At 36.4% G+C, this 15,555-nt stretch overlaps 1 protein-coding gene across 4 annotated transcripts in view; it reads right to left on the bottom strand.

The window, feature by feature from the left end:
* Positions 1 to 15,555, bottom strand: part of GPHN (gephyrin) — a 447,008-nt gene that overhangs the window by 76,473 nt on the left and 354,980 nt on the right. For all 4 annotated transcript variants that reach the window (XM_053673316.1, XM_053673315.1, XM_053673317.1 and 1 more), the window contains one exon: positions 1,341 to 1,433. In XM_053673316.1, coding sequence (XP_053529291.1) covers positions 1,341 to 1,433 — 93 coding nt within the window. The remainder of the gene's footprint in view (positions 1 to 1,340; positions 1,434 to 15,555) is intronic.

Raw genomic sequence — 15,555 nt, 5'->3', positions numbered from 1 at the left:
GATCAAACTGAACAAGATGCATCTAAGACAGTGTTTCTGAGAAAGAAAACACTAGTAGGAATTAATCTCTTTACCATTTTATTTACATAGAATATGAGGTTAACAATTTACATAAATGCTACACTTTTTTCAGAGATGGTGTAAATAACTGTGTTTATCACAATAACAGTAGTGATAGTCATAGTACTATTATTAAACATTTAAAAAAACAATTATGGAGTGTTTTTTTTTTTGTGGTGTCAGGAAATTTACTAAGCCTTTTTATAGTCTCATTTAGTCTTCACAACCATCTATTGGGGCAAGTACTGTTATGATTATCACCATTTTACAGATGAGAAACTGAGGCTCAAAAAGTTTAGGTAATTTGCTCAAAGTTATATGGATGGAACTGGTACTAGAACCCAGATCACCCTTAACCACTTCCTATACTGCCTCTGCCATAGAAAGATTCTGGTATGAGATGGCGATGGAACACGGAAATTAATGGATGTATTTAATTTCAAAAAAGAGAAAATTATTTCAATAGCTAGATAGAGTAAAAAGAAAATAATGACAAAAAAAACCAAGTAAGAGACTCCAGAAATGATCATTACAAAATAATTGGTCTTAACAGCTTTGATAAGCTGGGAAATGTTTTTGGACATTTCTTTGACGACATCAACCTTGAGCTAATAAACAACAATAGTTTCTAGGCAATTCAGTTGCATTTTCATTTTGGGTTCTTAGATGGGACTTTAGGCAGGAAGATGCTATTTCATATGTGTTTTTAAGCTTTACGTAGTCTGGGGCAACTCTGACGGTGTGAGCTGCTGGTACCATCTGGGCCTTCAGAGGTTTGAAATATGGCATCTTTCAAACAATTAGAGGTTTCCCTCATGCTTGCTTTTTTATAAAGCCTTTATTGATGTGTGAGTTTAAAGCAAGAGAAAAGACCACCCACTTTATTCTTACGTTGGAAATCTGCTCTTCTTTCTTGTGCCATATAGATGTTTTCAACTGGAAAACATATGGCAAACCTCCAGATCAGGCAAGACTGTCTACTGTCTGGTATGTGTAGAGGTTGAAATAAATTACAGAATAGTGTTTTTAAAACTAATTTCTACATTTATTTGTAAATAAGATTTTCAAGCAACTATGGTAATTTCACTGAAAAGTCTTAAACAAGATTGTGTCAGAAAATATATAGGTATAGGTTAATTTTGTTATCTGTGAATAAAATCATTTTGATAACAAGGGGGAAACAGATTTAACTGTTGTTGGATGCCTAGGTTGAGCAAAATATCTGGGAAAAAAAGTACAATGTGAGTTATGATGATACTCAAGAAAGCCAAAATATTTACCTCGAACAGCATAGCCATCTTTTACTGATGCTGGGAAGGGGGGTAGATTATCTTTTGCATATATATCTTGAGCAAGGACTCGGCCCATTCCATCTGAAAGAAGAGAAAAGAAGCAAACCATGGATGTTGAGAGTGATGGTTAAACAGGCAGTCATAGAAAAGTTAAGCAAGTGTGCTTTTCTGGCAAGGCTTGTCCACATGCTCAGTCAGTCTGAAATGAAAGACTAGATTCAAACAATTAATAGTAATACCTGCAGAGATTATCTGAATATGAGTAGCTACAAAGTCATCAAAGATGTGTTCAAGTTGACATGTCATTGATTCTTTGACAACCCAAAGATGACTTTACAAAGCCAATTTTTAAACATTTTCATACCCATTAACATGGTAATTTCACCTGTAGAAATATATCATAATAAAATGACTAAATCTTTTTTCCCAAAAGATTTATTTATTTTTAGATAGAGGAGAAGGGAGGGGGAAAGAGAGAAATATCAATGTTTGGTTGCCTCTCGCATGCTCCCTACTTGTGACCTGACCCACAACTCAGGCATGTGACCTGACTGGGAATTGAAACCCTGACCCTTTGGTTTGCAGGCTGTTGCTCAATTCACTGAGCCACACCAGTCAGGGCAAAATGACTAAATCTTTATGCACATGTTTATCTCAGAGTTGCTTACATTAGTGAGAAATGGGAAGAAATAAAAAACCCAATAGTACAGACATTTAAATAGACAATGATCTATACTTATGGCAGATAAAAATATACAGGCCAAGTAACACTTATGAAGAATATTCACTGACACAGGAAAGTTCTTATAATATAGTTAAAAACATGCAGAATTGCACGTTTAGTTAAGATACATGCATATATCAATAGAAAAAGATGGTGAGGGCATACATGAAATACAAAGCATTATTTCAGTATGCTAGAATTCTGTATGATTTTTATTCCCTTTGCTATACACTTTTCTGAAAATTTCTAAGTTTTCTAAAATAATCATATCATTTTTCTGAATAATTTTCCTTATGAAGAGATAAAGAAAAGAACTTCCTTATCATTCCATTTGAATTTTTGCCTTGATTTTGGCTTTATTAACCTAAAAAAAATTAGCAACTATAAGAAAAGGGCAGCAACCTACAATGTGAAGTGGTTATTAAAAACACTCAGGATGACAATTATTTTTGGCTAGACCTCAGGAATTTGAAGCAATGCCAACAAGAATAAGTTTCAAGAGTTATGACCAATTCCTTATATCCTCTAGTCAGAATCTTCATTATTGTTATTTGAGAGAAGTAAAAGAGTAGTAAATAGGAGGTGAAGAGGAAGAAGAGGGTTAGGAAAACAGCCCCAAATTTCTCTGCAAAGACTGTAAGTAATTAAGGACTTGATTTACGTGAAATGTTTGTATAATTTAGAAAATAGCATTGTTTCCATAGCTAGATGGGTGAGCTTTTGTGTTTGTTTGCTTTTTGTTTGTGGCTTTGTCCTTCACAGCCACCTAGGACCCTTGGTTTCAAGATCCAGAACCAAGACATAACGACGGAGAGATTTTAAATATTCTACTCTGATGCACAGCAACGGTGACATCTGAATTAGAAGCATGAACTTCTTGGCAGATTTACAGCTTCACATACTGCTAGCAGGCTGAGGCTGTTCTGGAGCTCTCCTACAGCTATGGACCATGGTTTGTAAGATCAGGGAAGTGGTGGGTCCTGAGTGCTGGGTTTGCATTCACACATACAACGTTAACTCCCAAATGAACCTAAGGCTATAAGGCAGTCTCTGGTAGTAAGGCCTGTGGCATTTGCCTAAGATTACAATAAAACTCCTGGGAGAATCCTTATGGAGAAATAATCTGGCCAGTGTAGAAAATAAGAATGTGAGCTCTATACCTCCTCAGATCCCAAGAGAATGGCTTTGCTGGAAATTTAAATAGCTTAAAGTAATTATCAAAGATAGCACAAAGGCTGAGTTTCTCTGTAGTCTGGTCCAGTTAATCTAGTAAATGTATATATAGCATTTTATAAATTATTAAATAATATCACATACATAATTTCATTTAATTCTCACAAAAATCTAGTAAACCATTATTATTTTCATTTTACAGATAAATAAAGAGAAGTTTAAACAGGGTAAATCACTTACCCATGGCCATGTATTTCATAGGTGGCTAAAGTAGAATTGAAGTTTAAATCATTGAACTTCAATCTTTATTACAATGGCCAATAGCTACAATTCATGTTCCCTCTACCTATTGCTTTTCCTCTATTTTTCTGACAGAAAAAAATTTTACAAGGTGATTCGTCAAAAAATTAATATAGAATTACCATATGATCCAGCAATCTGACGTCCAGGTGTATATCCAAAAGAACGGACAGCAGAGACTTGAACAGATATTTGTACACCCATGTTTACAATAATACCAAGTTGCACCTGGGGAGGCCAAGGGAGGCCTCAACCTGATCCAGGTTCTTGTCAAATTCCAAGAAGGAATTTGAGAGCATGACAAATTTAGCAAAGCATAGCACATTTATTAAAACAATGGTATGCATTTGAGAAGTGAGAACGGGTGACCTCGAAGAATGAACTGCTCCAGTGGGTTCTGAGGGGAAGGTTCTTATTAAATGCGGGCAAGGGGTGGGGGATAAGGTGGTCCTTGGCTTCTGATGCTAGTGGGGTGACTAGTGACATGATTCATCCTAGTCCCTCCTCCTCTCCGGACAGAAATTTTTCTTTCTTTTGTCTTCTCAATTACAGGAAATGGGGGAGGGAGAAATAGGGGACTAGGTGGTCAGTGAAGGTCATGACTGATATTCAAGCAAAGACAGAAAGGAGGAGGGGTAGAGTTAGAGGCCAGTGTTTCATATTCTAACTTTTCTGTCTCAATAGCATTATTCACAATAGTAAAAAGTTGGAAGCAACCCAATTGTCCATTAATGAATGAATGGATAAACAAAATGTGATCTATACTAACAGTAATACAAAGTCTGTCTAGAAGGCACCCAGCCACATAATATGAAAGACAGACTTCCAGTCAAGATGGAGGCATAGGTAAACATGCTTCGCCTTCTCACGCAACTGCAGCAAAAATAACAACTAACTACAGAACAAATATCACCCAGATTTATCAGAAAATTAAGCTACGTGGAAGTCTGACAACCAAGGAATGAAAGAAATCACACTCATCTTAATGGGAAGGAGGGGTGGAGATGCAGAGATTCGCTGAGAGGTACAAAGTGGTGGAGAGGCAGGGAGAGGTGCAGAGACACAGAAGGGTGCAGAGAGGCATGGAGGTGTGGAACAGGTGGTCCCACATCCACGTGTGGTGGATAAAAACTGGGAGAGATACCTCGGGGGTAAAGGACCCCAGCCCTAGACCAGATGACCCAGCCCAGGGTTCCAGTGCCAAAAAGTTAAGTCCCCATCACTTCTGGCTGTGAAAACCAGTGGGGGTTAGGGTGGCAAAAGAAACTTCAGGATTCTCAGGAGACTCGTCTTAAAGGGACTGCAACAAACTTTGGACTTAATAAGACCCACTCCCTCTGGGATTAGGCACCAGGGCAACAGCTGGAAGGACACCAGTGGAAGTGCGGGAGAGGTTGGAGTGACTGGCAGGAGAATGGGTGCAGGGAAACAGCTTCTTGCAAGGCAAAACTCCAGAGGCCAGGCAGTGGCGTTGTTCCTCCTCTGAGCCCTCCCACCAAAGAGCCACAAAGTGGTAACATGGTTTGCCCCACTCTGGTGATTACCTAAGGCTCTGCTCCATATGACTTACAGGTGCACTTTTCTACAATAGGCCATGCTACTAGGACATGGAGTGAAAGCAGCTCTACCTAATACACAGAAACAAACAGAGGGAGGCTGCCAAATTGAGAAGGCAAAAAAAAAAAAAAAAAAAAAAAGGCCCAAATGAAAGAACAGGACAAAATTCCAGAAAAAACTAAACGAAACAGAGATAACCAAACTATGAGATGCAGAGTTCAAAGCATTGGTTATCAGAATGCTCAAATACTCACTGAGTATGGTAACAGCATAAAAAAAGACCCAGGTAGAAATGAAGGTTACATTAAATGAAATAAAGAAAAATCTGTTGGGAACCAGCAGCGGGGGGGATGAAGCCCAGAGTCAAATCAATGACTTGAATCATAAAGAAGAAAAAAGCATGCAATCAGAACAGCAAGAAGAAAAAAGAATTAAAAAAAAACAAAACCAAAGACAAACTAAGGAGCCTCTGGGACACGTCCAAATGAAAACAACTCCCAAATCAGAGAGAAGCCAGTAGGAGAAGAGGAAGAGCAAGAAAATGAAAATTCATTTGAAAAAATAATGAAAGAAAACTTCCCTAATTTGGTGAAGGAAATAAACATACAAGTTCAGGAAGCACAGAGTCCCACAGAAGTTGGACTCAAAAAGGACCACACCAAGACACAACTTAATTAAAATGACAAAGGTTAAAGATAAAGAAAGAATCTTAAAAGCATCAAGAGAAAAGGAGACAGTTACCTACAAAGGAGTTCCCATAAGATTATCAGCTGATTTCTCAAAAGAAACTTTGAAGGCAGGAAGGGACAGGCAAGAAGTATTCAAAGTGATGGAAAGCAAGGACCTACAACCAACACTACTCTACCCAGCAAAGCTATCATTTAGAATGGAAGGGCAGATAAAGTCCTTCCCAGACAAGGTAAAGCTAAAGGAGTTCATCATCACCAAGCCATTATTACATGAAATGTTACAGGGACTTATTTAAGAAAAAGAAGATCAAACCTATGAACACTAAAATGGCAACAAATACACAACTATCACCAACTGAATCTAAAAGAGAAACTAAGCAAACAAGCAGAACAGGTACAGAATCATAGGTATGGTGATTACTTGGAGGGTTACCAGCTGGGAGGGGGAATGGGGAAAATAGGGGAAAATGTATGGGATTAAGAAGTATAAATTGATAGGTACAAAATAGACAGGAGGATGTTAAGAACAGTATAGGAAATGGAGCAGTCAAAGAACTATATGCATGACCCATGGACATAAAATAAGGGGGACTGCTGGAGGGAATGAGGGTACTGGGCAGAGGAGGGCAAAAGGGGAAAACTTGGGACAACTATAAAAGCATAATCAATAAAATATATTAAAAAAGAAAAAACAGACATTTATTGAAGAATGTACAAGATACAAGAAACATTGTACATAGGACAATGACACCTCAGTCCCCTTCAAAGTGGGCACCTTGGGACCTCACGCAGTTCTCTGAGTTACCATCAGCTGCCCTATTGTATTTTTCTGAATCTCATTGACAGTGTGAATTTTCTCCCCTTTCAAAGGTGATTTTAGTTTTAGGAAATGCCAAAAAATCATAGGGTGCCAAATCTGGGCTTTCACGGGCAGAGTCACCTGGGTGATCTGATGGTTCATCAAAAATGTCTGCACAAGACGTGATGCATGAATGGGCACATTGTTGTGATGAAGTTGCCAGTTACCAGTAGTGGACTTCTGAATCACTGAAATAGTTTCTGTGGTGGAATATTTAAGCTTAATGCAAAATCTGATGCAGATTTGTTGCTCTACTCCCTGCCACTTTGAATGCAATGGTCACACAGTGCACATGCTCACTGAATGGCATCTACCACCCTCACTGACTAATACAGTGAGTTGTCACTGTTCACACGTGCACATTCCAGTCCGCTCCCCTTGGCTTCCAGGTTGCATCCATGTTGTGCAAACTGTTCTTGTTACATTAACAATGGCTGGGCTTTTTTTGACAGACCTAATATTATTCAATCTTAAAAAGGAAGGAAATTCTGACATATGGTATAACATGTATGAAACTTGATGACAATGTTAAGTGAAATAAGCTATTCATACAAGGATACATAATATATGATTCACTTACATGAGGTAATTAGAATATGAGAAATCAATTAGTCAGGAAGTAGAATGGTGGTTGCCAGTGGCTGGGGACAGGGGAGAATAGGAAGTTATCATTTAATGAGTACAGAGTTCCAGTTTGGGGAGATGAAAAGTTTGGGAGATTGATGGGGTGGTAGAACAATGTGAATGTACTTAATGCCCCTGAACTTTACAATTAATAATGGTTCAGATAATAAATTTTATATTATGTGTTTTTTACTATAATAAAAAAGAAATGAGGTATTGATACATGCTACAACACGAATAAACCTTGATTTTGGCTTTATTAACCAAAAAAAAAAACAAAAAAAACCTAGTGACTATAAGACAAAGGCTAAGTAGAAAAAGCCAGTCACAAAAGATCACCTATGATGCCACTATGTGAAATGTCCAGAAGAGACTTACAGAGATAGAAAATTGACCACTGGTTACTCAGAGCTAAATGGGGGTGTGACGGTAGGAGAGGGATGATAGCTAATTGGGATGGGGGATCTTTTGGAGGTGATAAGTGTTGTAAAATTGACTATGGTGTTGGTTGTACATATCTGTGAATACACTAAAACATGAAATTGTATACCTTGAGTGGGTGAAGTATATAATATATAAATTATATCTTCATAAAGCTCTTATTTTTCAAAAGGCAGGAATGAAATTTTTAAAAGAAGAATATTCCTCTCATTTCACATATAACTATATTTAGATGAGTCAAGAAAAATCATATTTATAGCACACATATACCATCAGGTCTTTATAGACTTCCTTTAAATATCATGGAAAGAAACATAAAACATTTCATCTGGAAAAAAACCCCTGCTTCATACATAGGTTATTAATATAAATGTATTAATATATTTATATAATTGGCCAGTATTTTTAATTTTGGACTTGCACTAAATATAGGGCTGCTATAAGATAAATTATATCCCTAGTGGATTAGTTCTGCTTTTGGAGTTGGTATCAAATTAACTTACCAGCAGATTTTAAATCTCTTCAAAGAGAAAAACATGTATTACCTCAAGGTTTGGTCTAAAAGCCTAAAGGACAGAATTTTTAGAGAAATATGCAATAGATTAAAAAATGGTAAAGACTCCCTGTTTCAGTAGATACTAGATCACTGAAGGAATAAATGTCAGATACACAAGCACCTACTGTGTACCCATATCTCTCAACAGGGTCTGGAACTAAACAATGGACTTCTTCCAAGCAGTCAGTGTAAGAATTCATTCAATGTCAGACCAGATGATCCACGCGGGAACTTAAAAAGTATGTAGTAGCTCTGAAAATTACGTCCTCACATGGGGCAGCCTCTCTTGTACACACATAGATACACAGATGTCAAAGCACCTCTTTTGTGTGCCCATAGGTGGAGCCCAAGTATTAGTGCTGAATAAACTTTGGGCCTGTGATTTGAAAAACGAAGCCTCAGCCTTCTTGAAATTTGAGTGGAACCCAGGCAGCAATAACTTTTCAAGTAGATAATATGACTGTTTTAGGTTTCACACTTAGTAGAGAAACACAATGAGCAGCTGAAGCTGTGGGAGCCAAAAGTTTTAAGTTCATGAAAACATGAGCAAAATTCCTTTTTCACAGGTGCTCCACTCTAATGAGAACCTTATTTATAATAAGCAAAAGATGGTCCCCCCAATATATAATTAATATAATATGCTTTCTTAGGAATAGTTGGTGGGAGTTTGCAGCTCCTCATAGTCAGAAGCAAGCCTCTCAGCTGTAGAAGGCTAGACTGCGTGCCAAGGAGCTGCGGTCCCACTTTGGAGTCTGAGGAGGTAATGCCCATCGTGTTCTACTCTCCCTCTCACACTGTATTCTCTAAGTTCTGTATAACAAAGAATATATTCAATTTGATGAGGATGATAACAAATATGTATATTTCTAGATTCTGTGCAGGCAGAAATCTTAAAGGCAGGGCTATGTATCACTGGGGACCCTGAGCCATACATACCATGCAGTGCTCTGAAGAGGTCGGTAAGACGGGAGGAGTGTAAGATTCATGCTGTTTTGTGGGGTATGCTCACTTACGCCGTAAGAAGACAGTGGCAGTTTGCCTGGCCCAAAGGTGGTAGCCTTTTTATGTTGTCAGCAGGAAACTCAAATTCGAGCCAGCATCCCACAGATAACAGTCATTAGTGAATTCCCTACTCTCTAGAGTGCTAGATTTTTTACACTGAGATGACTGGCCTAAAAATATCTTCAGAAAGTCTTTACAAATTGAAATGGCTGACAATAGATGTACATACAAGGAAAATCGAGACAGAGAGCTATTTATAAAGTTGAGTATGATTCGTGAGCATTGAACCCAAATGTATTCTCTAAATGGTAAAAGTAAATATTTAATTTGGTTGGTTGGGCATTTATTCTGTCCTAGATAATAGTCTCTTCTTGGCTGTCTAAAATAAGATGTTAGGAGAGCTGAGTGACTTTTGGATGTAAGAGGGAAAAGCATGTTAATTTCTCCAAGTCATTTATCAAAATGATTTGACAGTTGTAAAGTTCCCTGTGTCTAAGAAGGAAATCAAGGGAAAAGTCTGAGTTTAGTGGTCCAGGAAATTGATTCCTTGTCCTCACTTTGGCTAACTAAGATACCAGCAGTTAGATATTTCAGGAATGCGGGAAGAATGTGGTAGATAACGGAAGGCTGAAAAGAGAGATAACTATCCAAGACTTCCTAATATAAAACATGAATATAAGCCAGTTTTCTGTTGATTATAAAACTCTCAAAAGTTTACTTATCTCACTACAACATTTAAAAACCATCGTGACATCCAATTTGTGGGAGAGGCTCCTGAAGGATCTTTTTTGACCTAAGAGCTACCCACTGTGCTCACAAAAATAGTTGAGAAGGCAGACTTGATGCATACACTTAGCTTGCCAAATGACCCGCAGCAGGAGCAATATTAGCTAAGTGCATGGATTGAGAGGAGGGTGAAGCATGTACAGATTTGGGTCATTACCACATTAACAAAGAAAGTTTTATCATGAAGTAATATACTTATAGAAAGCCTCGTGATTATTTAACAGACACTAAACATTGAACATGGTGAGTAACTTCAAGCCTATCCCAGTATAAGTTATTCCCTGCATTTGGACAGTGAATTTGAAAGACTATACAACATTGGTGCATTATAAACCTCACTTTCATATCATAGGCTTCATGTAAGGCCATATTACCCTGAAGGTGCTGAGCTCCTCTCATATTACAGGCTTCATATTTGTGTACACCGAGAAAGAGCGAATGATTTAGGGCTGAATCTTTATTTTTTTGAGGAAAACAAGTATATTAATTAATATCTAGTTACTGCAGAAGACAAATTTATGGAATAGTACAATAAAATCCCTATAATTGTGGGGGTGAGGGGGGTATAAGGGGACTAAATGGTAATGGGAAAAAATACGATGAAGTATTTGGAAAAAAATTCCTATGCTTTTGAAACACATAGCTTGTTCAAAGTGATACTGTGTTGTGCATTTGTATTTTTCCATCTTAGGGATGCTCATTGTGTGCCACTGTAATGAGTGAGAGCAAGCATTACAGTTCTTATATCATAAAATAAAAATAAGCTTTGTGCAAGGTTATAGAATTTGGATAAAAACAAATGTTATGATTATCAGAAATGATTAAGTCATGATTTAACAATACAAAAAGATGCAATGGAATTGGTAATGAAATTAGTTCTCAGGTTGTGGTGCGGTTTCATGATGTAAATTTTATTCTTGAGTACTATAACTTACATGATATATTCATTTCTATACATAAAATATTAAGCTTTAAAAATACTAAGTGTAAAAATCATTTAACTAAATTTAAAGCAAAAGATATATTTTTTGGGGAATATTAGTTTAAAGAAATATCTATTGTTTTTGAGGTCTCAGAAAATGTTTCAAATGAGAGTAAATGCTTGCTCTTTGAGGTACTTAATGATGGAAACTACCACACCAAGGTGCTAGGAATAGGGTATTACTGATAAATGGGCAGCTCATAAGTTCAAGGGTGGACTTGTTGGTTAGGATTTGGTAGAAACAAACAAAATGCTCTTTATATAGTTCGAACAATTGAAACTCTTCTTTATTGGTAATTTCTCAATTACTGTTCTATAAACTACAATATATTCCATAGGAAAAACTGTTTTTCTTATTATAATTTCCATTATTTTATTTTGTGTTTTTATTGTATTTTTTTATTACCATTTGTCTCCCCATATACCCTTTCACCTCCACTCACCCCTCCCCCTCACAATCACCACACTGTTATTGGTGTCCATGAATTCTTTTTTGCTCTATCCCTCCACCCCTTCCAACCCTTCCACCCCCAGCTGTCAGTCTGCTCTCTGAGTCTCTATTTTACTCATTAGTTCAGTTTATTCATTAGATTCCACATATGAGTGAAGTCATATGGCACTTGTTTTTCTCCGACTGGCTTATTTTACTTGGCGTAAACCACATATCCTAGTATCCTATAAATAACTGCTAACTTTTGCAACATTAATTGTCCTATATTAGAATATTACAGTGATGATTATAAAAGAAAGAAGGAAATACTTGTAATATGTAACAAGTATTTTATAAAAAGAAAAAAAGATAAATGAGGAAATAAAGCTCCTAGATGAGATGCAAGAAGAAATAAATATTGAATGTACCAATCATAATGTTGACTTTGAAGTAATACTGGTAACTTACTTTGGAACTGCTTAAATCAAAGGAAGGAAACTAGTAAAGCATACAGTCTCAAGGTTGTAATAGTATCACAGAATCATTCAATGTTATTTACAAATGATAAGACAAGACATTAATAGTTGATTTTTATGTTTTTTAGCAAGTTAAAGAAGGAAATTGGGATTGTGCATAAAATGAGTTGAAGAAAGAAAATAAAAATTTTAACTATTTGGAAACATTCTGTTTTTGAAAAATGGAGTTAAAGTTTTAAAAATTATTGCAAATCTATTTTGTATACACATTGGACAGATTACAAAGATTATTGCTGATTATGATAGAATTTTCTTCATATGCTTATGTCCCACAGTTAAATGGAAGGAAGACTGCGACGTCCCTGGTACAGAGCCCATGCCATGGGGTGAGTGAACAGCCTGCCAGGAGTTGCAAAGTCTTTCAGAAAACAGGCAGAAAGGTAACTGCTGCAGCACTGGATGTTCCAATAGAAAAGTTAATCAATTCAAACCTAAAAAAAATAAAATAAAAAAAAAGCTAATGCCAAGTTTTCTTTCCTGGTAATTCTCTTGTTGGTGGTACTGGCAAGCCTTTACTGACACTGAAATTTGTTTCTTTTCCTTTCTTCTAAGTTTCTCCCCAAAGCTTGGAAAATTTTGTATATTTACATACATTTTCATAATTCTACCAATATAATTAAGAACAAACAGAAATTTCCAAAAATCTGAGTTCCTTCTTTGAGATTTGATCATTACAGGGATCGGGTATCCTGATGCTATTCCTCTGTAGAAATTTTCTATTTTTGTTCCATTTTAATTGAAACATTTTCTCCATTGCTTATATTCTGAATCCTAACCTAATACTGTTAATATAGATGATGGTATCTCAAAATAGATACTGAAGGAGTTCTAGCTTTGATTCCATAATTTGTAAGTGCTTATCTTCGGGCTATGTTCTCAGAATCCCTATGTTTCTATAGAAGGGAAGGGAATCATTTACTAAATTCTCAATATGGCAGCTTAGTGCAAACTAGATGACTTACATTTATTATTTTCTTTAATAGCATCTCACAGTGACCTTATTGGGTAGACATTGTTTCTATGTATGAGAGATGTAGGACTCAGAAAGGTTATATGGCTGCCCAAGGTGTCTCAGGTAGTAAAAAGTAAAGCAAAGAGTATGTTTGATGGCAAAGCCCCTTCCAGTACACCTTACTTCACTTTTCATTACTCTCTGACAGCTCCTGAATCCTCAAGAGGAGTTAATGAATTCCTAGCATGACTTGTGAACCATTTTGGTGAGAACCTCCTACAGGTCAAAATAGGGAGCTTCTAATCTCTTCTGGAGGGCATTAATTTCTGCTTAAGACAATCGCCTATCTTCAGGCAGTTAGCTCACTGTAAGTCAGAGACAGGAGGGATTCTTCTGCTGTGGTCAGCGTTCTAAAAGAAACGTTGCACTTCACTCCTTCAAAATGAGTTCCAACAGCAAAGCTTAAACATTTCTTGACTAGAATTACTTAAGCCTCTTTGGAAAAACAGAGAACCAAGGTCAGAGATGCTGAAGTCTCTGATCATTTAATCTTAAATATGAAAGCCTTAGTGCTTGTAATCTAAAATAATGTTCCTAGAAGAGCAGAATCCTTTCTACTGAAAGCTCATAGTTTCTCCCTTGTTAACTGAAACATACTGGGAATTACAGGAACTAATGCCAGAATATTTAAATCTGCTTTACTGTAGCTAGCACTGTACCAAATGTGAAGTTGTAATTTATTCCTCCAACACAGTTTACAAGCAAAGAAGATGAACTGTAAGTGGTAGTCTTACAAATACTATCATCCATTGTTATGCCAGGTATGCCTCTCACAAGAAACCAAAGGAACGTATTTACAGTCAATGGAGCACTTGCTCCTTAAAGGCCTTGCTTGCAGATAGGAGCTGAAAATGGCAGAAATGTTAAAAGACAGACCAGAGATAATAAAAAATTCACTTATAGCAAAAACATATGAAAATGAACAATGTTTTATACAATCACACACATCTAGGCACTTGCTTTAGAAGAACAATAATCCCAGAAGTTAATAATAAAGACCTAAACCAAAATGACAGCTTTGGGAATGGCAAACAAGGGATGGAATCAAGAAGACATAGAAGCAGCAAGTGTTGTAGAGGTAAAGAACATAAGTTGAGTTTGGTTATGTTCAATTTACTAGCAGCGTGTATACACTTGGTGCATTAAGTTTAGAGCTCAGGCAAGGCCTGGGCCATGATACAGATTTAGAAATCATATAATAGGTGGTATTTGAAATCGCTGGCATGCATGAGGTTATTTGAAGTGCATGTGTAAGATGTGAAAAGAACCCAAACCAAAAGTGTCATAGAAAGTTTACATTCATTTAGATTCAAGGAATGGACAAAGGAAGGCAAGCCTACAAGAGCCTATGAAGGAGACAGGTATCGCATTGTCTACCTGTCTCCTAAACTACACAGTGAGATCCACGAGGGAAGAAGTGTTGTTTTACTCATCTTTGTCTATCAAGGACTTAACATAGCACCTAACATTTAGCAGATATTTAATAAATGTTTTGGAAGAAAATGAATTATGCTTCTATATATGATGTTTTAACAATCCAAACCTAAAGTGCCTAAGAGGTCTAATTATATATAATACTCTTGCTTTAAAAATTGAGTTTGATCAGATTCAAAGATTGAATGCAAACTTCACTATTATTTTCCATAATCATGAGTGGAAACACTTGACAAGAAATTTAACAGTCTGTGAAGAGTGTGCTAATGTGTAAGTGACAGCTGATTTGATGAGCAGATGAAGGGGAAACAAGCACGTGAGGGGAAAAGAGAACCCATCTGAAGGCTTTTTTTTTCTAGAGGAAACAGAAATGGCCACTTTCAATTCTTTTTTTTCCTTAAAAGGACTAAAATTTTCGTTTAAATGTGACTTGGCATACACTGAGATTTTTCTAAGGACTGATGTTAGGGAAAACCCCCCCTGAAATTACAAGAGTCCAGGGATGGTTAATTTACGTTCCTAATAGGTAAAATATTATTTACATTTCTTCCCAACTTAAGTTTACGTTCATATTTTCTAAATACATTTTGGTGTTGACTGATAAAAAAATATATGAATATCCTGCATTAAATAATAGAAAAACCCTATTTCATTAAAGATGATTTTGAAATCACATAGTTAATTCTTGACTAATTCTTCACTCTAGCAAGTGTCTAATCTTTATTTCCTTTAACGAGAAGTAATACAAAACAACAACAAAATTAAGCCTACTGATATACATATTATAGGATTAGTGTAAACTATATAAAACTTTTTGTCTAGGTAGCGCCAGGGAATAAAAGGCTAGAATTTGACATTTAAAATTTCACTAGACTTAGGCCTTTTAATTTTAACATAATTTGTTTTGTTACCTCTCATTCAGTTTTATATTTTTGTACTGGAAAAAGAGCACTATCATGTGGTAAAAAGGAGCATGTAAGCCGGGAGTCTTGGTCCTATTCCTTTTCTGCTGTTCTATCTGAGTCTGATTTCTTGCAGGAAAATTAGGGTGTTTGTATAGATACCCTCTAATGGTTACTTAAGTTAGAATACTTTATG

This window comes from Artibeus jamaicensis, unplaced genomic scaffold (assembly GCF_021234435.1).
Source record: "Artibeus jamaicensis isolate MK-2021 breed Jamaican fruit bat unplaced genomic scaffold, CSHL_Jam_final contig_851, whole genome shotgun sequence".
NCBI classification, from domain to species: Eukaryota; Metazoa; Chordata; class Mammalia; order Chiroptera; family Phyllostomidae; genus Artibeus; species Artibeus jamaicensis.
Note: the sequence above shows the minus strand (reverse complement) of the source record. Positions and strands in the feature narration are given on the sequence as shown.